Genomic DNA, 23805 nt, shown 5'->3' on the forward strand with positions numbered 1-23805 from the left:
CACATGAACATGTGTGCTGTGGCAAGGACATGCCTGCACATGAACATAAGTGAGGAATGTACTTTGGTTAGCTTTGTTTCTGTTTTCGGCAGTTACTTGAGATCTAGCTCCACGTCCTGTTTCCACTTGGAGTGTTTGTTTAGGTTCCCTGTCCTCAGGATGCCTGCTGTGCGAGGTTTTGTGTGGATGAATGGGGAAGGAGCCTGGAAAGGAGAAAGCGAGACAGGGAGACAGGAAGCTGTGCAAAGCTGGTGACAGAATAATGCTGCCCGCATTCAGTAGTGGCCATCAGAGCAGGCCAGGGCTGGACGCCTGGCACAGGGCCCCAACGGGGCATTTTGTCTCCAACTTCTATGCCTTTTATTTGGCCCCTCAGCAGTATCCACTCAGTCTGTAACCACTTAGAAGCCCACAGTGCCTGATACATACAGAGTGGGTTTATATCATTGAAGGGCTGCGGGAGCTGAGTCGTGTACCTACTCAGGTGTGGCCAGTCATCACCAAGGCTGCTTCTTGGAAGAGATGTGTGGCTTAGTTCTTGAGGTGCTTGTCAAAATGTAAAGGAGTTTGTAAAGTGTGGGTTCCAGGGGTACGGTTGTTTGACAGGACGGTGAGAGACGGGTCTGATATGCTTCAATGCTCTGACATTGCAGAAACTAAAGTTATCAGATGAACCTGTAGAAGCAAAAGAAGATTACACTAAGTTTAACACTAAAGACTTGAAGACCGGCAAGGTATGTGTGTCCAGGTGTAGTGGCATGGTGGCAGCCCCAGTGGCCTTGCGTGTTTCTAAGAATGGCTGCACTGTTGACTGCACTTACACTTCTGACCAGGAAAAGTGGTTAACTTGCATTTCTATCATCATAATTCATTCAGAATTGTTCACAATAGTGAACATGATTTTGCCAATCCAAGAAAAGCCATGGTCATACAGAATGAGCCTGAATTTTACCCTGTGTTTATAGAACAGTGGATGAGAGGGAAGCAACTTCTCCAGGAGATATTTTTTTCAATACTCCTGCCAAGAGGGTTCTCAGAAATTAGAGTAAGTAAGAAACTTCCCAGTTCCACCATTCAGCATCCCCCTGCAGCTGTCTGCTTGAGTAACTTTTCTTGCTGGGTTTTGTTACGCATGTGTCATGAGTCACATGATGCATTTATAACCTAGGTCTTGTCTCTGCCATTCATTTAGCATTATGTAAGCGTGTGCCACTAAATCCCCCTTGCCACATGGGGGTGGGGCATGACACAGAGTCATGTAATTTTATCACTTCCTGTGTTTGGACGTTCAGGTTAGTGACCAGGGTTTGTTTGTCTGCTCTGACCACTTTATTACCCACAGTGAAAGACTCAGAGCTCAGAGTTTCAGGCAATTGAAATAGACAGCTAAAATGCTTTCCAGAAATACAGGGAAACTAACTCCCGGATGCTGCCAGCAAGTGTCCTTCCTGCATCCGTGTCTGCCCTCAATGCTACTTTTATTTTTGAAATTTTTACTTGTCAGGCGGGACAGTCCCTTAACTAGAAAGGTCTGTTTTTCCAGGTTGCTTGTTGTCTCTTTGCATTTGTACAAACTGTCAGTTGTCACCCTTGCCTGTCTCTGTGTTGTGAAAGCAATCCTTTTCTGTTGATCTGTGAGAATTTATTCTAAATAAAGGCTAGTAACTCTTTTCATGACACATTCAGGGTACAAGAAATTTTCCAGCATATTTTTACCCATTTTGCTTGATTTTTTAAACAGTTGTAATTTTTTTTCTGAGTTTAGGTATATAGTTTGCATTTCTTTATGATTTCCCTATTTTTTTCTTCATGCTCGCCCATCCCAAGACACATTAACTTCCATTTAGATTTTAACAATATATAGTCCTAATATTGATTTCGTTGTTGTTGTTGTTTTGTTTTTTTCAATTTTATTCCTTGGGCTTTGGTAGCAGAAGAAATTCCAATTTAAGTTTTGCCTAAATAGCTCTCTCTCCCAGCATTCTGTGAATTCACAGAGTGATCACAAATCATCGTGAATTGTTCATTAGTGGGTGACTCACACTGGCAGTGCCACCATTGCTGTCATGTCTGTATCTTTACAGTTAATGTATCCTCAAAATGATCCCCAGAGGGGACCATCCTTGGAGCATCCAGTTCCTCAGAATGGGGTATGTTTTCCTTTGCACCTCACTCTCAAGTCTCGATTCTGAGTAGGTAGCACGTTTGTTTGCACCCCACTATCAAGTCTGGATTCTGAGTAGGTAGCAGGTTTGTTTGCGCTCTGCCACTCACGTGTTCATTGAACCCAGACTCAGGCTTGTGTGATTTGCATGTACCATGATTTACAAATATTGCAAATCTCTCTTTATTTTTATTAACAGAAAAATAGCAAAATGACTGCAGCTCAGAAGGCTTTGGCTAAAGTTGACAAGAGCGGAATGAAAAGTATTGATGCTTTTTTTGGTCCAAAAAGTAAAAAAACTGGAAAGATTTGAAGCATCGAAAATAAAACCCAGTGACGCAGAAACAGAAGTTTGCCTCTGTCCTATTCTGTCTTGTCTCTTCTTGCCGCTAAATCACTACGCTGAGAGCCGAGGTACTTTCACACCCTCCTGACACTTCACTGGGCTATGACTTTGTGTCTGACACACACAGTCACTGTGGGAAAGTGATTGTGTGAGCTGCTGTCCGGGGCCTTTGGAACGTTTGCCATAATGAAAAGTCATCAAGTGAATGGGTCACAGAGTCACGGCTTCCCCAGGGAGGTGTGAGCGATGCCCAGCTGTTCCCTGCTCTGTCCCGTGTGGCTTCAGCTGAAATGAGCTGGACAACAAAACCATGCATTTTGGTAAATTTTATAATTAGCCATATCTTCCTATGAATTCATGTTCTTTGTAAAAATAAAAATCAATAAAACAAAATTTCGATCTCTGACCTTTCCATTATACAGACACAACTAGATAATTTTCTTAGAATAAAAATATTTTCAAGAACTCTGATCATAGTTTTGTTGCTTTTTAGAGACTGTCATTTTGTGAGCATTTCCCCAGCATCCTGGGTGTTCATAGACACGCTTGTGAAGGCCTGGGCTGCAGCTTAGGTGGGAAGTGGCATGAGGTACTTGCCTTTCATGCTTGCTTTTTTCGCTTTAATTTTTTTCAGTATAATTTTTAAGTATTTAGATATTTAATTATTAAATAACTATTTTCCTATACAACTCCTGCACTTCAGGCTCAGGGATCATGAGGAAGAAGGGGCAGAAAGGTTATAAGAGCCAGAAAAGCAGGACACTGCTGTTAGATTGTGTCTTATAGAAATGACAGGGAAGCTTCACCATGAAGTCTCATCAGCATGGCTGCTGTGATGGTTTATGTATACTCGTCTCAGGGAGTGGCACTATTAGGAGGTGTGTTCCTGATGAAGTAGGTATGTCACTGTGGGTGTGGGATTAAGACCCTCACCCTAGCTGCCTGGAAGTCAGTCTTTCACTAGCAGCCTTCAGATGAAGATGTAGAACTCTCAGCTACTCCTGCACCATGCCTGCTGGATGCTGCAATGTTCCTGCCTTGATGATAATGGACTGAACCTCTAAACCTGTAAACCAGCCCCAATTAGATGTTGTCCGTATAAGAGTTGCCTTGGTCATGGTGTCTGTTCCCAGCAGTAAAACCCTAAGACAGCTGCCTAAACAAGACTTGACTGGGGCAACACTAATATGCATCCTATCGTGGAGGAGGGAAGCAGGCACTCGGCCTTAGACAGAGAACCTAGGAAAGCTGAAAGCTTCCAAGGAAGAGCACAACTGGCTATTCAGTATCACTTGGTCAGACCTGAAAAGACGCATGCAAGTAAGATTATATGAATTAAGCAGATTGATTTATATATTCAGGAATATGCATGTATGTAAAGAAAAAGGTTGTGAATTTAATAGAGCCAGGAGGGGTACATGTGGGTGATAGAAGAGAAAGGGGAAATTATGCAGTTATAATTTAATTTCAAAAAATGTTTTTAAAACCTTTTTTTCTAAATCTTCGGTTTTTTGAAATGTCATCTTTTATTACTTTTTAAAAGTAGTTGTTAAAATTGTTTATAAATATATATATAAATATATATATATGTAGAAACATATCACAAAAGGGTTAACACATATGTATATGGTTTCTTAGATCAACTAAAAGACATCATACTATGGTATTTTATGTGTGTGTGAGCGTGTGCGTGGGTGCATGCGTGAGTGTGTGTGTATGTGTGTGTGCATGTGCATGTATATATGAGTTCCAGCACAGATGCACCACAACATGTGTGGAGGTCAGACGAAACCTCAGATGTACACTGGTCCACACTTTGCCCTATTTGAGACCAGATCTTTCTTGTTCCCTGCTGAGTACACCAGGCTAGCTGCCCTGAGAGCCTCCTGCCTCTGCTTCCTGCCTTGTCAGCAGAGCATTGGGTTCCAGGAGTTGGCTACTGTGTGTCACGTGGGTTCTAAGGATTTGAACTCAAGTACTTTCCTCACTGACTCTCTGCCCAGCCCTTAGTATGGTTTTAACTAACACATTCTTGATGAATAACAATGTTGAACATTTTCACATTAACCAATCATCATCATAGAGAGAAATGGTTTTTTGTTCTTCAGCTACATGGGGTGGTAGCCAGAGTCTTTCTACTGTGAATTATTATCAACCTTCATTTTAGCTAATAAGTAAGTAGCAGATAGATATCCCTGGACTTTGTAAGCATCTATTCCATTATAATGTTGCACATGCTAGTTTTAGGTTCTACTGTTTCGTTCTGCTTTGTTTAACTCATGTCTTTTTTCTTATCCTCTCCATTTTCATCCATGAAGCTATACTTCCCTATCTTTCCAGTGACTTATACTATTAACTCTGATGTTCACTTGTTCCAGAAGGGCCAGTGGGAACCCCTTCAAGCATGCTCTTGTAGCGTGTGTGTGTGTGTGTGTGTGTGTGTGTGTGTGGTATATGCCTGTGTTTGTGGGTGTGGATACATGCTGCACATGTGTGTGGGTCTGTGGGAGTCTAAAGTTGGCATCAGGCATCCTCCTCCATCTCTGTCTTACCTTCTCAAGCAAGGACTCACACTTGGAGCTCATTGGCACTGGCTCACCTGATGCCCCCTCCCTCCTCCAGTGCTAGGATTACAGATGTGTGCATCTACACCTGGCTTCCTACATGGATCTGGAAATCTGGACTAGGGTCGTCATGCATGCATTGTAGGCACCGTACTGGCTGCCCGAAGCCCCACTCTTCTGCCTTTGTAGTATGCTGTCACCGTTGCTTCTTTCTATGGTCAGGTTCTCGTACTTAGGCTGCATAACTCTGAATCAGCCTTTCCCCAAGGAATTGGAAACTGCAGTCTAGACAGTAGGCGAGCCCAGTGTCACGGCACATTGCTGTTTAGTATCTGTATCTAGGAAATGATTTTCTCTGTGTACAGTGTTTGTATATACACTTCTAAACTTACCCAGGGCAGTACCTGCAGATGTATATTGATGTTTGTAGATCCCTTGTTGGTTTGTAAAGGCCTTCTTCTACTCCTAGTACTTCAAGTCTTTAACAAGTGTTACATTTGATCAAATTTTGTATCTTTTGAGATGATCATAAAATTTAACAGACATAGCTCAATATCAGAATTATAAGACTGGAAAAGATGAAAGCCTCTGCATTGGATTGTGTTTATTCTTTCTACACACAGGACTAAGTCTTACTTTCTAATATTGCTGCAGATTTTATATCCCTGTTCGTGAGGGATACCAACTAGTTTTCTTTACATATAATGCTCTCATCTGCCTTTGATAACAGTGTAAAACTGGCCTGACTTAGCTTGCCTTCTATTACTGTAATAGAGATACTATGGCTTAGGGAGCAGCTTAGGGAGGGAAGGTTTTATTTTGCTTACATTTCCAGGCATCTAGAAGAGCCCCCCCCCAAAAAAAAAAAACCCACTTTTTACTGACTTGTCTTCAGAAGGAATTTGGGGAAATATTTTGTTTCTTCCTTATATATTAGAATTCACCAGTGACTGCTGGGCCAGGAATTTCTGAGGAAGTCTTTAATTACATTTTAACTTTCATAGTACTATGGCAGTTTACTCCCCGCCCTTTTGTGCCAGTTTTAATAATTTGCCATTTTTTTCCTTTTTTACTAGAATATGTCAATTATAAACAGTACTAGGTTTCTATCCCTGCATACAGTGTGTTTTGATTATATCCACCCTCGCCTTCTCTAGCTCCCCTCCATCCCTGGGATGTCTTTCCTTCACCCAGACCTCTTCTGCTTTCTCACCTGCTTCTTCCCTTTTGTGGCCCGTGAGTTTAATTGTGTTTGATTAGTGACATCTTTTAAATTTGTCAAATTTCTTGACACAAGTTTCCCATCATTTGCGTTACCATCTGCGTGTCATTGGTTGTGATGTGCCCTTCTGTATGTCTCCTAATGGTCGTTTGCATCATTTTCCCGTTCTTGGTTAGCCTGGGTAGTGTACCAACTCCCTTTACCCTCAGAACCACTGTCACGTGACTTGTGCAGTCTGTGGGGACGCCTGTAGTGGCTGGCTTTCCTGTTACTTTTGTTCTGGAGCAGTTGCAGCAAGCTGGCTGTTCAGCCGGCATCTTGGTGTTTCTTTGCTTAAGCACCTTGAATTTTGGGTTTATAATTGTCAGGTTTAGAAATATTTTTTTCTAATCACTTTTCAAATATGTCTCTGCTATTTTCCTTCTTTGCTCACCAGACCCTCAGATTTGGGGACTCCAATGTGTGCTGGGCCACTTGACCATCATGTTGACACTGAGTGTCTGCTTTCTTTTAATTCCTTTTCTATTTAGACAGCTCCTGTGTTTTCAGCTGTACTCTGGTTTGTGGTATTTCATCCTCTGTTAACCTCGGTTAGTGCTATTTTTCAAGTACTCTAGCTGTTATCTCTAGGCATCCTTTGTTCTTGTGTCTTCCCATTCCTGCTGTTTCTTATGTTACAGTTACAATAACATTAAATGTTCTCTTCTGCTGGCTCCGCTGCCGTTGTTGTTTCTGGGCTGGTTTATGATTTTCTCTTTCCTCTTAGTTTGCCAACATACTGTATTTGTCCTGACTAACTTTTTTACGATGGTAGGAATTGAACTTGGATCTGTGAGCGTGCTAGGCAAGTCTTTATCAGTGAGCGACAGCCCAGCCTTTTTTTTCTCTTGAAATGGTTTTAGATTGATAGGAAAGAAGCAAAAATAGTAAGAAGTTGAAGCCCTGTGTTCCACCATCATAATATTTTGCATAGCCATACTGCAGTGATCAAAGCCAGGAAATTTATGACATCATTCTGTTAATCTGTAGCTTTGTGAGAGTTTTACCTTTCTAGGATTTTCTGTTCCAGAGTCTATTTCATGATCTTATATTTTGTGAGACACCCTATCTTGGCATTTTCTAATATTCAGGATTCCTTCATGGGTTTCACCCCCTCCCCACCAGCTCCCCAAGGCCCTCAGCCCTGTTTGAGAATAATGGTTGGTTATTCTGAGAATGCTCCTTGCTTTGTGAGATCCCTGAACTATGCTACTGTTGTATCTCTTGTGTGCTCATCCAGAGAACTACTAACTTCAGTCTTTCAGACACTGGATAGTTTTGGCAATGGTCTAAGTGCTTGACATGTAATAACTCATTTAATCTCTGTAACAATTAGAGCTGCAGAACAAGGTGCTATAGTAACCAGGTGTACTAAGTCCTATTAAACATACCTAGGAAAACTTTGGTCCAGTCAAAGTTTGATATGTCAAAGGAATTCTTGCTATGTATGGCTCACAGAAAAGTCCAGGTACTTCTTTTAAATGTAAATTTGGTTCATAATTTTATTCATGAATGATTTTCAAAACTTAACCCTTTATAGAACTTAACACTTTACAGATGCCATCAGAATGGGAAGGTTAACCATGGCTTGTTGGCTGCTTTAACATTGTTTGAGAAATCTGTCAGAAAAAGGAATATTGCTTCTATGTAGGTAATGGAAGTTTTTGCTGGGTTTTGGCTAGCTGTGGTAGAATTCTTGACTTGCAGCCAATAAGAGGCTCAAACAGGATCCAGAGAGTGATTAGTCCTTTCCTTTCTGGTGTTGCTTTAAATTTCCTGTCTTTCTGTCTTGCTTCAATGACACTCTCTTCTCTTGCTCTTTGGAGACCAGCTCCCAGCAGCAGGAGCTGTTCTGAGTAGTTGGGCTACTCAGTTCTTTATCTTGTACAATGCATGCAGTAGCAAGATGTTAAGCACAGAGAAGACCTGGTTTGTCTGAATAATTGGAAGGATTCAGTTTTCATACCTTCTCATGTACTGAGATTTACACACTGTTCAGGTTCATGTACTCTTTGGGGCTGTCACACTGGACCAAAGTTTTCCTAGATATGTTTAATAGGACTTTATAGTTTCCATTGCAGCCACATATCATTATTTAAGTTAGTTTTTGCAACCACTCAGAGAGAGCCAAAGAGAGATACTGCCCCTGTTTTATAGGTGCCCAAAGTGAGGCCATGCAGACTATCTGTAACAGAGCCAAGATAGCATCCTTTTTTGAAATACCAGCTCAGGCCTCTTCCTTTTGGCTTCCTCGAGTTCCTACGCTGTTCTCTGTATAGCTGATAGCCATTGTACTAGTTTGTTTTCTATGGCTATGATGAACACCATGACTAAGAGCAACTTGAGGAAAGTTTATTTCATCTTACAACTTATAGTTCATTTTAAAAGGAAGACAGGGTAGCAACTCAAGGTAAGAACTGAAGCAGAAACCACAAGCACTTACTGGCTTGCACTCCATAGATTGCTCAGCATGCTTTCTTACATACCCCAGGACTGCCTTCCCAGGGGCTACACCCCACCTTCAGTGGGCTGGGCTTTCCCACATCAATCATTCATCAACAAAATTTACCACAAGCTTGCCTGCTCACCATTTTCTCAATTGAAGTTTCTTCTTCCCAGATAACCTTAGCATGTGTCAAACTGACAGAAAAAATAAGTAAATAAAAGAAACCAGTACAGCAATTGTCACATAGCTCTTCCTGAGGAGACATGAACAAATATCTGTTCATCCCTAACAGGACACCAACAACAAACTAAGGCTATGATTCTACTCATGTCCAGCCTTGTGAGCCAGGGCATTTGGTGAGGTTGCTTACAGAGCTGTGAGTGGAGGACCCTTATGAGCCTGGATGACATCCATAGGAGCAGGATGACTCAGAGGCCCTTGAACAAAGGCAGGCCCTTCACTCCGGCAGTTGTTACAGCTTCTATAACTTTGCCTGCAGCCTTGTGAAACTTGTAAGTTTTAGAAACTTGCTGAGATTTGTGAGTTTTGTTTACTTCCTGAGACCTAATAAATTCCTCCAGAGAGGAATGGTTCAGTGCAGAAGAAATAGCTACACAATAGCTATTTATCCTAAAGTAGATTTTTGAAACTACTAGTTACAATGAAATGGCATATAAAATTAAAATAGTGTTGATAGTTTTCACAAAAGAAACCAAGGAATAAGCTTATATTTTCTTACTCCTTAAGGACATGATCTGAGTACCTACTGTGTGTCAAACATGATTCTAGGTATTAGATATGGAGCTGACAGTGTGAAAGTGTGAAAGACAAAACAAAAAAAACAAAATAAAAAACAAAAAACAAAACAAACAAACAAACAAACAAAAAGACAAAACATGCCCTGGAGAAATTTTCATTTCAAGGTGGGCAGGCAGATAGCCTGTCAGATGCAGGATTATGGAGAAAGCCTTGTGGACACTGGACAAGAGTTGTGGATAGCGGAGAGGTAAAGGAAGGCCTTGCGTCCTTTATGTCATATCTACATTGTGGCATGAAAATCAGAGTTTCCTCAACGAGGTCAGTTGTAACTTACAGCTTTGGAATAAATTATTGGTAGTTTTACCCATAAGAAGTCAGTTTACAGCTGCTACACATTCTTCAGGCATTTTAAGGCCTTCTCCTTTCAAGTCTATGCCTATCTATTTTGCCAGATAATTAGATGTAGATATGTGAGGCTCATGCTTGAAAGACATTTGTTTTAAGGGGAAAAGGAGGCAGAAAAACAAAACTGAAATCACATAAGAGTTATCCTCCTTAGAATCATGTTTTCATGCATTTCTTATGTTTTTGCCTTTTTTTCACAGTGATGGTATCCATTCCACAAGTGATGTGAACATTATATTATATTTTAAACATTATTTTGTAGTGCACCTTGGAGGAATAAACTGGGGGAGAAGGAGCAGGGGAAGTCTCTGGGAACGCACACCATCCTTATTTCTTGGGATCCAAGCTTTTCTGTTCTGTAACTGCTGCTTGGGCTCTCAGGTGACCCATTTCCTCTCCTCTCTAGATGGCAACACAAAGACGAAAAAGAGGCAAGTGACAAGTGCTGCCCCTCCCCAACTCACCCCCTGCAAGACCTGGCTGCTTCCTGTGCAACTTCAGATGCCTGCTGTAAAGTCTTCTGAACTTCCAAGAGTGCTCTGCAACTTCAGGAAACCACCGTCTGCCAGAGGCGGCAGTTAAAAAACCAGTGATGAGCGTGTTGTTTCTTAGATCAACCATGGTCATCTCTCCTGGAAGCTCTCAGCAGAGTGTTCCGTGCTGGAGTTCAGGCTACCCCAGAGTGTGGATCTGAGGAGTGTGGCTGCCCCCTTGCCCTCTGCCCCAGCCCAGTTGGCAGAAGCATGCCTATCTTTCCAGTATAGCACCTTAGATTGAAAAATGTCCAGATGAGAAGGCTTCTTGTGAAACCAAGGTCGTTCTTCCAGCCTGACTTGGTTTGCTTCCCATGTGTTGGGGTATCTTCATGGTTGACGTAAGCACAAGCATCCACGCCACAGGCTCAGGCAAACCAAGTTTCAGCCTTTTAAAATACTTACCCCAAACCTGACCCTTCTTTCCTTCTTACCAACTTGGCAGCTTCTAATGCAATAACGGTGCCCAAGTATGTACATTTTATAGCTTCATGGAGTTATAAACATAGCTTCATTTTTAAAAGGTTTGTCCAGTGTGTGTGTTAGTGTGATTTCTTAGAGCCAGGACAGAGTATATGAGAGAGTTGGGAATGAATGCCAAAGAGCAGTTCAGTGGAGGATGCCCAGCGAGGCTCTTAAGGAGACAGTGAGAGGTTTGGGACAGAAGTGTCTGAGGTCTGAGTGACACTAGGACTGGGCATACAGCAGGGCAGGCTGGCTGCCGCCAGCTGACCTCCCTTGTTCACACAGGACCACCCCCCTCTTCAGGGAATGGTCCTGAGTCCTGACAAGTTGAGCCTCGTTCCTCACCAGTCTCATTTCCCCTTGCATCATTCCCAACTTACAAATAACCATGAACCCTAAGAGGCTCTCGGCGCCTTGGTGACCGAGAAATGAACCTGCCTCTCCAATCCAACACTACAGAGCCAATGTGAAGGGCTTGGGAAGGGTTCAGTCAAAAGACTGCCTGCCTCACATGCAGGAGGCCCTGGGTTTGATCCCCCACAGCACCCCATAAACCTATAATCGCAGCATTGGAGAAGGCGTGCAGAGGGGATAGAGGCAGGAGAATCAGATTTTCAAGGTCACTCTCAGCTGCGCACAGAGTTGAAGGCCAGCTTGGGGTGCATATGATCCTGCTCCAGAAATAAAGTCAATGTGTAAATCTAGAAGTACAGCGTGCTTCCAGGAGGGGCTGCTTCTGGACTTATCTGTGTGAGTCAGGCTGTTATGATGACTCATTGTTCCAGACACAGGGATGAGTTAGACTCTAACCTTTCTGCCATGTACAGTTCCAAGCACTGTGATTGGAGGTCAGGGCACATTTTGGCCCAAGGCTCAGGCCACCAATAGAATGCTCCTGCAGACAGCTCTGTCCTTGGAGCAAATCATTCCTGTTAGGACCTCAGCTCAGACAGGCCCTATTGTTCTCTCTTTTCTCCAAAGACTTATCCTGGGAGCCTTCTGGATAGTCCCCATGGTCCTGAAGTGTGATGCTGGCCCACTTATGACTGGCCCGTTGGTGTAATCATTTCTAACACAAGCTCTACCTCCCAACTGTATCTCCTACCCTCTGCTTCTGTATTGACCTCCCCTCACACAAGACATCCCTAGAAATCCTTTCTTAGTTGTGCTCCAAATCCTCAACTAGCCTCTGGAGTGTGTGTGTGTGTCTGTGTGTGTGTGTGTGTGTGTATGTGTGCGCACGCACACTCCTCTACATGTGTGAATGTTAGGTGGAAGCCAGAGAAGAGCCTTCAGTGCTCATCCTCACCATTCCACTGTGTCTGAGACACATCCATTACTGTGTAAGCCAACCACCTGGTTCCAACCTTCTAGAGTCTCCTGTCTCTGTTTCCTATATTTGCCTGCTGTGTCCAGCTTTTACCCGGGTTCTGATGATCCAAACTCAGGACATCAGGCTCAGCTGGCAAGCACTTTACTTAGTGAGCCAACTCCCAGTCCATGTAAGACTTTTCATAGAAGTTATTGAGGAAAGGATCTAAATTGGGAGGAAACTTATTGGAAAGAGATTATTTTAACTTTTCATAGTGAAAGTGTAGCCAGTATGTCTCCCTTCCTTACTCCCCCTCATTTGGGAATGTTTTATATACACATGTGTAACTCATATCAAAGCAGCTGAGTATTTCCGTTGGTTTCTTCAGAGCATTCGTTCCTTGAGAAGTCTCACTCGGGATCTTTATTTTTACTTGTGTCTCAGTAAGTTTCTTGGAGAACCAAGTCACACGTACTTCATTACGGTTCCTACTCCAGTGTGTGTCCAGCAAATGCTATCAGCAAAATAGTGGGTCTTCTAGACCCTGCACCTTAACAGCCTTAGAGGCCCGGGGTGTGATTCCTCAACCCTCTTTCTCAATCAGAAATGTAGGATTGGCTTAAATTGTGTCAATGTGTAGGTAGAGGCTGGGTCAATTTTGCTCTGAGGTTTTTCTCAGTTTTATAATGATTCTCAGCTGTTCTAGGGTACATTTCAGCCAAGCTAAGAGCCTCTGTTCCTGTCTACAACACAACCACCCCAGGAGAGCCTGGGAAATAACTCTCACCTTTGCTGTCAGTAAATTCCGAGCAGATAGTAAACAAATTGCTTTAGGAACTCTGTTCTCAATTGTGGGGCAGTGGGCTATGAGAAAAGGTCAGAAAGCTTGGTAGAAAGCTCTGGAAGCCCCGGAAACCTTGGTCTGAAGAAAGCCATTAGGACAGAAGGACCGCTTCCAGCTTCCCAAAGTCATCTGGCTCTCTTAGCTTCCGCTCCAGACAGCCCCTCCCATGGAGAGGTCCATGGCCATTGATCATGTAGGAAGAGCACCTTCATGCAGATGAGGCATTCTCAAGCTCTCAGATCAAGCCAATAGGGCTACCTGCCTGCCGCCACTCCAAAAACTGTATATATTGCCCAAGCTCAAAAGTATGTGTGAGATCTTTCCTGCTGACAGAGTGCTTTGTCGTGCTAGCTGCGCACTTCAAAGAGTTGTAACACTTTTCCCCTTTTCTGCCGTGTAACTGTGGTTCAAGAGACTACGTTGGCCCCGCCCCGTGCAACTGAACAGCGCGCCCCCCGGGAAGGCCACTGCGCTCCAGCTCGAGGCCACGACCCCGCAGGCGCGCCCCTCACAAGTTTAGACCCGCACCCAATGCTGCTGATGGCTTTCTCCAGGGAGCTTCATGGGGCTGAGTCAGAGCATGTTGTTTCTACACCGTTAGAGGTTTGGAAGCTATCTGGGCCACTTCTTGAAGCAAATAAAATTGTATAATCCTAATTTATATTGCTCTTGCTCTCATAGTTTGTAGGATTTGATATAGTAAGGAGATTTTATGAAGCTGATGTTTTCTGATTTCCTGTAACATCAGTGATTTATCATCAGTTATTTAACAGCAGTGAAATCAGGCTCTCAAGAGATCGGGCTGCACTGGGGGAGCTGCAGAGGTTAGTTCATTAGACTAGATGACCCAGCTGTGCCAGTGCTGTGCCGAGAGACAAGCCTGGAGTTACAGATTCACGGTGATTACTTTCACTGTTGCACACTGTTAGATTCACACTGTGGTCATAGCTACATAAGTGTGGTGGTTTGAATGACAGTGGCCTGCATAGCATAGACTCATATAGTTGAAAGCTTAGTCACCAAGGAGTAGAACTCTTTGATAGGATTGGAAAGATTAGGAGGTGTGGCCTTGTTGGAGGAGGGGGTGGGCTTTGAGGTTTCAACAGCCTCTCTCTCTCTCTCTCTCTCTCTCTCTCTCTCTCTCTCTCTCTCTCTCTCTGTGTGTGTGTGTGTGTGTGTGTGTCTGTCTGTCTGTCTGTCTGTCTATGTGTGTGTCTTCTTCCCTCTCTCCTGCCTGTGGATCTATGTGTGTGTGTTTATCTCTCTCTCCTGCCTGTGAATGTAGAACTCTCAGCTCCTTCTCCAGCACCATATCTGCCTGCATACTGCCATGCTTCTCAGCATAGTGATAATGGACTAACCTCTGAAACTGTAAGCCAGTCATCCAGTTAAATGCTTTCTTTTATAAGACTTACTGTGGTCATGGTGTCTCTTTACAGCAATTGACACTGAATAAGACAACAAGGAAACCTGTAGGTAAGTTGCCCCAAACTCTGCTGATACCCCTGTTCCCCCTGGTTAGTCCTTGCATCCAGCATGCCATGGAATAAATCTATACACCAACTCCCTGGAGTCATTATAGCAGATACTCAGCCATGAGACTATCTTAGTAACCCTCCACATCCATGATAGCCTTCAAACCTTGCCCACATGTGGCATTCCAGTATAAAAATAAGATAGAAAGGACTTTGGGGATCCAGGGCTAAGTCTATCCTGTTGAAATACTCAGATGATCTAGAAGTATTATAATTTATAACTTTGTCCTATTGGCTTATGGAAGAATGTATCCTTCTGAGGAAAGCAAAATAAGAGTGGTCTGGGAACACCACACAGCCACACCCTCCAGGGAGGGTTTTCCTGTGAAGATGGAGCTCCTGTACCAGGAGTGATGTAGAGAGAGATGAGCCAGCAACTTGGATGTAAAGACTGCAGTGGGTTTTGTCACCTCTCTCACCACCACCTGTTCCTGTGATTGTCCACTTTGGTCACAGAGAGTAACAGCTTTGTAATCTGTGTTTCAGCACTGGCCATATAATACTCTGTGAGACTTAAATCGAAGCTGAGGCCCCACGCCCAACCATGCTGTGATTGTGTAACGGGTGTGTTCATATGTGTGTGCTCACACTACCTCTATTCCACCCACTTTTGACAGACATCACAAGATCCACACTTCCAACAATACAAGTTTATACGTGATATGTGGATATGCACACATGCATGGCGAATTTGTGTGTGCATGCACCCACTCGGGCATATGTGAAGGTCAGAGGTTGGCTATGGGATATCTTCCTCAATCTCTTCTCCACCTTATTTTTTGAGACAGGGTATCTCACTGAATCTAGAACTTGCTCTTTGGACTTCCCCGGCTGACGGGTGAGCCCTTGGAACCTACCCATCTGTGACCCTCAGCCCGGGGCTACAGCACACTCAACCACACCTGGCTTTTCTATGGCTGTTGGGATTCTGATCTCAAGTCCTGGTGCTTGTACAAGAAGCCCTTTCTTATTAAGCCAGACCCCCAGCCTCTTATTTTCACTTCTTAAAAGTTTCTATTTTCTGGTTTCTGAGCTCGTAGCCACTAAGGCAAGCAGTCACACTGTCTCAACAGCTCAAGAAGACTAGGATAACTAGCACAAGCAGGTGGCCTCAAGGTCGTCCCCACTGGGTGGGAGTGCACGGTACACCTATTCAGGAAGAGCCATCCTAACAATGGCTTACCCCCCATGTTGTCAGTGCTCCCTTGGCAATACCCACTTGGTTTTCATGGGGTATAGAGTTAATTTATTCAACAGAGGAGCTCGCTCTTCCATCTGGTCACCATCTTCCCAGGTTTCTTTGAGTGTGAGATAGACGGTCAAGGACTAATTGGCAGAGCTGTGATCTCTCTGCTATCTAGCACCCAGCATGGGAGCTCAGGGAATCTATGGTGTGCTTGACAGCAATCAAGGATAGCTGAGGGAAGTAAGGCTATTCCTACCTTCTTTGAGCCAGGCAACATGGATGGAAACGTGGCCTTCCAAACACAAGAGAAACAAATAAAGGCAGAGTAACACAAAGTTGTCAGTTGTAGGTCAGATTCTCTGTGGAAAAGGTGGGCCTAGCTGGAACAAATGGGACTCAGTGGGTGACACCTAAGTCAGGGCCACATTAATCTATGCTATATAGTCTACTTACTGCTCCCTCAGCATAGAAAGCAACAGGAATTCAGGAGGCAAATGGCCTTAAGCCTTGGCCCCCACCCCCTCTCTCTGGGTACTCTTCCCTTTCCTCTGCCTGGTGTATATCCTGAACACATCAGTATATTCCAGTTTAGTTGTGGCTAGATCAGAACAATAGTTGGCTAGCTTGCCAACAGGGACAGCCCAGTAGGCTGGCAGTTCTCTAGAGGCCTTGAGCTTGGACAGGTCTAGGCAAGGCATGTTGAAAGTCAGGAGGTTTCTTTTTCCCAAGTGCAAAGAAAGGCATGTCATCTTTAAAGCTACACGTTGCTTTCCATTGTTAGCAGGGGACAGAGGTAACTAATGGCCAACCAGAACCTGGTCCCTCTGCTGCCCATCTCCTAGTTACTGCTCTCCACACAGGCACTGCTGATGCAAAGACTCAGGAGAGCACCTCTGGTGCCCTCCCATCTCCACTACTCCCTTATAAGACCAAGGAAGCTGAAGAGAAAAGCGCCTCCCAGCAATAATTCTTGGGAATTGTGTTTTACTATTTCTAAACATAAGGCACCAGTTTTACCAGTGAGCCATAAATGGATGGCCATAAGCCAGCATCTTTTCAAAATGTCAACAGGAACCAACTAGCTTTTTGCTTCCTTACTTTGCTTTTTTTGGGGGGGGGTGTTGCTTGGTTGTTTGGTTGGTGGGTTAGTTGGTTTGTTTGGTTTGTTTGTTTTTGTTTGAGCAAAGTCTTACCAAATAGCCAAGTAGCCCAAGCTAGCCTGATGCTCATGGCAGGCCTTATGTCAGCCTTCAGAGTGCTGAGATTGCAGGTCTTTGCCACCGTACCTGATGTGGAGCTTTATTGTCAGGAGAGGATCTGTCTGCATAAGGATTCTTCAGGCTCCCAAAGACTACTCTATTTTTTAAATTAGTAATTTTCCTCAAACTATTGTTTTCACATTCAGTAAATGAATCCCTTTCCACTTGAAGTGTGGTTGTTTTTTTAAGCACTGTTCTGAGCGCCTGCGAGCAGGTCTCATGGCATGGGTTCAGTCACCGTGGATGGATGGGGAGTGGATCCATTTATATGAGTGAAGCCATGGACCAAGCCAATACTATGAGTATTAAAATCTTGCCTTAAAATAATTACCACTTATCATGAGGATGGTATAGCAGTCAGGGGCACAGAGGCCGGTAGTGACTTGAGAGACTGCCATGGATTTCAGCTGGGATGGGCCTGGAAACTTACATATATCACCAAAGAATGAGACCACATACAGAGAGGCCAGGATTTTCATTCTTGCTCTGCCATCTTGAGTAGGCTTTTTTTCTGTGAGGAACTGACAGTGTATTATTTATCTCCCAGGGATACTCGTACATATAAAGCTCATTCTTAGCATTCTTAGATTCTCCTCTGTCTAGCTCAAGGCCACAGCTTTCCCCAATGCCAAGTACCCTCAAGCTTGAATCCCACCATTCCTGATTCATCTCTATGAGCCTCGCCCTGAGTTGTTTTGTGTACATTCTATGTTTAGGATCCTGTGGGCAAACTCCTCCAAGGGAAAAACAAAGATGTCAAATAACAGCAACAAAAACAAACCAGTGACAAGTGAGACAATGCCTTGGATACTTCAAACATTCTGTAATGCCTCACTGCTACTTTGTGACCACACACTTTAAAAGTGATCTCCCTTTAGCTCTCTAGAAATCTATATGAAAAAGTTTGAAGTCTTTACATCCATGATTCTTATTTACACACAGGAGTAGAATGTATCCAGCAGACTGTAGGATCATCTCACTTACAGTTAGAAAATGATTTCTCTACTTACACACAGAGGTGAAACGTATCCATGAGACTGTGGGACCATCTTACTTACAGTCAGAAAATGCTTTCTCTTGCCTCTAAAAAAAGTCTTTACTTTTTTCTTCTTTGAAATGACTTCAAATAATAGGACTATACTTTCAATTTCGTTTTCAATGAGACTGGAAAATAAAATCTCAACCAACAAGGGGGAGCAGTGGCTCCACAAAGCAGCACGTCATTCGATCAAAGAGGAAGGAAGGGCATTGGGCTACAGAGGTCAGAGGTCAGACTGAATCAGCAGGAGCAAACACGGACTAGGTAAGGAACGGGGTGTACATCCCACATTGACATCTGTGGGAGCAGCATATGGACCAGGGCAGCAAGAACTCTCCCACACTAATCTGTAAAAAGAGAGGTGACATGGCTGTAGAACTTGCTGAAGATAAGACAGAATGTTTCTTATCAGACCCAGACAAAACTGGAACCGGGAACTCAGGAGGAAGGACAGCTCGTGCCTGCCTGTCTGAGACAGTTACCTTCTCAAGGACTGTCTAAGGCACAAGAAGTTCCTTCATGGTCTACTGCATGCTTTGCAGCATCGTGGGTCTCTGTTGTCAACTTTATCTTTAATGTACTTACAGTTGGAAGTAATTAAGATAAGGTGCTCTGTAAAAGCCAGCACCCAGAACTGAGGTATCCAAACTTGTGCCTCTGGTCCCCACGATTATAGATGCTGAATCCAGCAGCTTATATGAGCCATCTGACTTATTCCAAATAAAATCTTCTTCCTCTTGCTGCAGATTTACTGTGACATGTATAATCTCATTACAATCCTACAACTAAATGCATTAATTAATTTCTGGGAAATTCCTCTTTTATTGAATGTTAGGGATTTTTCTTTCTTTTCCTTCCCTTCCTCCTTTCTTCCTTCCTTCCTTTTTTTTCCTCTCAAGGCAGATTGAGTTTACCTTAAACTAAATATAAATAGTCACAACCCTGCATAGCATCAGGCATTTCCTTCGTGAACCAGGGTTCTGAATGGGAATTTTAGCCGTATCTCCCCAAGGCCAATGAGAAGATGCTACCAGGATATTTAAAATGAAAGAAGTTGATACTAAGAGTCCATATAAGAAAATAAGGATGAATCTTCAGGCAAACGTTTAAAACAAGAACGACTAAAAATATCTTTGCAATCTCAGGTAGTGAAATTCACTGTTTTAGTTACAACGTTTATGAGCATGGTGTTGATGATATCCACTGTCAAAGAGAAAATCAATTTTCTCCTGTGGAGGTTCATTAAGTACTAACCGTGTTCCAGAGAAGGCCCCATGTTCATACAAAATGGACTCCATATTTTTGTATGTCTGATTTGTTTGTTTGTTTGGTTTTGTTTTTTGAGGGGTTGGGGATATTTTTCTTCCTAGTTTTTATGTTGACTTTCTCTCTCTCTCTCTCTCTCTCTCTCTCTCTCTCTCTCTCTCTCTCTCTGTATGTGTGCATGTGGACACATGTGGACATCAGAGGACTTTTAGGAACTGGTTCTCTCCTTCCACTATGTCGGTCCTGGAAATCAAACTCATGTCATCAGGCTTGACACCAAATGCCTTTACCTGCTGATACACTGCCAACCCTAATAATAAGCCTTTTAAAATTAACAAATAACTGACAAGGAGGTGGACAGTTTGGACAGAAGAAAGATAATTCCAAGTCATAAATGTATTTTTCCTTTCACAGTGACTCCGGTTCTGGGGATCTATTGACCTATCACAGTATGTAGTGACACAAGCTTATTCATATAAAATGCTTGAAATTATCCAAGACTGCAATCTATAGAGTTCATCAGTAAGGAGCTAAATCCAGATGTGTCAGGACAATGTCTTCAAGTTATCTAAGTTATATTACACTCTACCTTAAATTCAGTGGCTAGAACCACAGTGCATAATTCTCTCCTTGGTCCGTAGGATTAGACTCAGCTGGGAGTTCTCACTTAGAAATTTACGGGCAGCTATAACCATGTTGGCTGGGCTAGAGTCCTCTGCAGGCTCTCTCACTTTGTTTCTGGGTATTTCATGTTGGCTTCACTACAGAAGTAGCTAGAAACTGGCTAAGGGTCTCTCACCATGAGTTCTCTAACCTGTTTGGCTTGTACTTCTGGATAGTCAGACTTAGTGTGTTGAGTGTGTCAGGGGGATGTTACATATGTGAATGGGTGTGTGGGGACAGAGATGGAGGAGGGGGTTGGGTGCTCTACTGAGTCATTCTCCACATTGCACGTTTGAAGCAGTGTGTCTCACTGAACCTGGAGCTAGGCTGGGAGGTATATCAGAAGAAGGTGGGAGGTACATAAAATAACACAACCAGCATGCCACAATAATAGCCCTAAGGATATGGTAGTGGCACACACACCTTTGTTGTGACCAACAACTCTCTAAGTTGGATTTCAAATCTACTCAACAAGAGGGAAGCCATCCTTGATACTGGAAACCTAGCCTACTCAATGCTAGCGAAGTCTTGGTTATTGGAGGAGAAGATAAACCATTAATTTTTTAAACCAGCATAATCCGTAACAACAACCTATAAGCATATCTATACCCACAGGTAAGTAAGTGTTTGCTATACTCCTCAGCAGGGACATTTCTCTTTGCGACAGGTGGAGCCCACTACAAAACTCCACAAATCAGAGATCTGGAGCCAAGTCCCAAAGGACAACCCCCACCTATGGCTCAGGGAACATTTCAGAAGGGGTGAAAGCCTGTAAGACTCAGAGGACCAGGGAATTTGTGTGAGACTGTGTCTCCTCGTAACCTCAGAAGCTACTCCCATAAAGTCTTACCAACATGACTGTCCAACGGAGAGCCCAACAAATTATAGTATGTGGGGGTGTCAACCCCAAGGCCTAACAAAACACTAAGAATATTTTTAAAACATGTGATGCTGGCATCTTACAGTAATGCCTGGAGTTGGGTATGTCCAGTTGAGATGGGAAAGGTACACATGCTTCTCTCTGTATAGTTCCAGCTTCCCATCACTAATGACACTGACAGTGGGGAGGCACGGAATGGCCTCCACTGTCTCTCTACTTAGCACAGAGGAAAACACAGAGAACTGGAAGGTTATCGTGGATTCTGTTTATTAACTGCTTGCAAATCTGTTTTGTTCCTAATGTGTCCAGTTTTGTTAGATTTATACAATGTCATAGCATTTGTAGTTTTGCAAAGGGAGCAAGAGCCCTGAGTAAACCTGCTTAATCTGTTTATCATATGCTGAGTTTAAACATTACTTTTGGGAAGAGTGGGGGGTGAATATGATCAAGATGCATTTTATACATGTATGAAATCCTCAAGGGATAAATTAAAATATTTTATTTTTAAAACTGTACTGTTTCTGAGAGATACAGTGTCTCCTATATTTTTCTGTTCTAAAGTGCCTCAGCTTTTCATAATCCAAAACCACAGCTTAGGGGTCTGGGGGAGACCTCAGGTTCTGCTGATGTCAAAAACCTCTGAGTATTTTCTCCACAGCCAACAGGAGCCCTAACTACTATCTGGGGATACCCTCGCCTGTGGTAAACTATAAACCTACACTAGGACATTTAAAGCAAAACCTTACTTCATGTTTCAGTCTCTTTTAATAGCTGGACATCTCAAGTGAAAATCAAACTGTAACTTTTCTTTAGGTCTCTCCTGTTTGGTTCATGTCAGCACATATCTGACATGAGCTGCTGTGTCAGGAGTACAGTCTTCGAGTCCAATACAGAGAAGGCTCTAGCCAATGGCTGAGAGCTAAAATCAGAGTTGGGTAGGATGGGTCTAAAGGCCAAATCTGTGCCTCAGTTTCCTGTCTGTGCAGTATGACTAATAGCCATACCAGTGTTATGCTCACAGGACTTAAGCTGGGTATCACAATGGTACTGTTATATATGTGAACCCAAGTTCCTGGGTAGATGCTGATGGCTTAGACATGCCACTAAGATCTCTAGAGTGTGCCATCATTAGATCCCACTGGATGCAGACATGGAGCCACTGTCCTTTCCTCCCCACCTCACATCAAGTCAAACCCCCTGAGGGGAAATAAAATTATTCAAAATCCTCTGAAAATTTTTGGACTGCATCACGCAGAAACTCAGAGCAGCTTCTCCTCTGTTTCAATACACATGGAGACGGATTTTCTCAAGCCATCTTTAAGGAATGATTCAGGCAATTGGTTGACATATCATTATCACATTTTGAAGTTAAACAGCCACAGAGTCTATGAATGCTCATCACAGAGTTAATTATTCTTGAGTTTTTCTGTGCTCTCAAAACATATTCTATTTATTTAATGGTCTCTCGGGAGCACCAGGTGCCTTTGTCTCACAGACAAGGCCAGTTGTGTAAAACCTCTGCATCTGTCAGGTTTCTCTATGTGACACATAATTGCCTGATTTCCATTTGAAAGTGCAGCCCTGACATTAAAGCTACGTAGACCCACTATTGATAACAATGGCTTCCTGACACCTATAAGAAGCATGGGAGGGGGTGAATACACATGCTCCCCAAATGAGCGCTTGCCTTCACAGGGGCCAGGTCTGAATGTACAGCTGCAGATGAAGTGCTCCCGGAGAACAAACCAAAAGGAATAAAGAAAACGAAAGCTACAGATTAGCATGCGGCTGTCTCAGCCAGATGGTCCTCTGAGGGAAGCATTCCTCTGCTTGCTTTCTTCAGTCTCCAGGCCAGCACACAGCATCCACTCTGCGGGGACAGCAATGATCTCACCCCTCAGCCAGGCAACCCAGCAAATCACTCTCTTTCTTTCTCACACAACGTGGGCTGAAGGAAACTTGGAAGTGTAAGAAAGACTAAGAAGGGATGGGGGAAGCCAGGCGTATGTGAGGAATGAAAAATAATCTTAGCCTAGGAGAGGGGAAAGACACCAAGACTGAAGGGAGTGTCAGGAAGCATCAGCTGAACACAAAGAGAGCCACTGGAAGAGAAAGCTGCACACCCCTCTCCTTCTTAGTGCCCAGAAATGTTGCCTCCACCATCCAGGATGACTGTGGTCTGCAGGACAGTGGGGCCAGGAGCAGCCTGGCTTTTACAATCCTGGGCTTGAACTCTGTGCTCCCAAAGCAAGGCAGCAGAGTGTTCCCAACTTCTTATTTAGAAACTGTCACCTCCCTCCGTGGCTAGAGGTCAATGAGTCTGCCAGTCATTGGTCTGAGGACCAGCCATCTGCCACAATCTGGATAGGCCATGCCTGGGACAGATGCCCTGAAATGGAAGAAGCTAGAAGGGGCAGGGGCAAGGTGGGGTTATGGGGTAAAATGAGCCCACCAAGCTGGAGTTGTAGAGGGCAGTTCCCTGGAATGTTCTGCCCTGGGAAAGAAGGGCTCTACCTAGAGTCCACCAAGCACAGTGTTCAGTGTTCATGAGGAAGCCTCTTGTTTGATTGGCAGCCCAGGTCTGCTGCTGGCCATGTGGCAGCCCACCAGATGGCGTGTGCCAGGCCATAGACGTTCTATGAGCAAATCAGTTCAATAGGAGTTAATACAACCTCACCTGAGTCCAAGGGCCTCAACTCACAGAAGATTCCAGATCAAATGAAGGTGCTTTTTGAGGTAGTAGAGGCCCTGTGAGTGAGCACTTTATCAGCCTTGCCAAGCTTTTCAAGTGTGGTTCGAATGAGAACGGCCAACCTTCCCCACAGTGATGGACGCTTCTCTCTCTGGAACTGTAACCACCAATAAACCCTTCCTTCTA

At 43.7% G+C, this 23805-nt stretch overlaps 1 protein-coding gene across 6 annotated transcripts in view; it reads left to right on the forward strand.

Annotated features, from left to right (window-relative positions):
• Positions 1-11001, forward strand: part of Rnaseh2b (ribonuclease H2 subunit B) — a 49142-nt gene extending 38141 nt beyond the window's left edge. For 3 of the 6 annotated variants that reach the window (XM_028758722.1, XM_028758723.1, XM_028758724.1), the window contains exons 10-12: positions 654-734; positions 2085-2150; positions 2364-2903. In XM_028758722.1, coding sequence (XP_028614555.1) covers positions 654-734; positions 2085-2150; positions 2364-2477 — 261 coding nt within the window. In that variant the 3' untranslated portion in view covers positions 2478-2903. Of the gene's footprint in view, positions 1-653; positions 735-2084; positions 2151-2363; positions 2904-10351 lie in introns of those variants that run through there. The other 3 variants (XM_028758725.1, XM_028758726.1, XM_028758727.1) reach the window with 3 other exon arrangements.
• Positions 11002-23805: the final 12804 nt, after the last annotated feature.

This window comes from Grammomys surdaster, unplaced genomic scaffold, assembly GCF_004785775.1.
Source record: "Grammomys surdaster isolate TR1022 unplaced genomic scaffold, NIH_TR_1.0 126219, whole genome shotgun sequence".
Classification (NCBI taxonomy): domain Eukaryota; kingdom Metazoa; phylum Chordata; class Mammalia; order Rodentia; family Muridae; genus Grammomys; species Grammomys surdaster.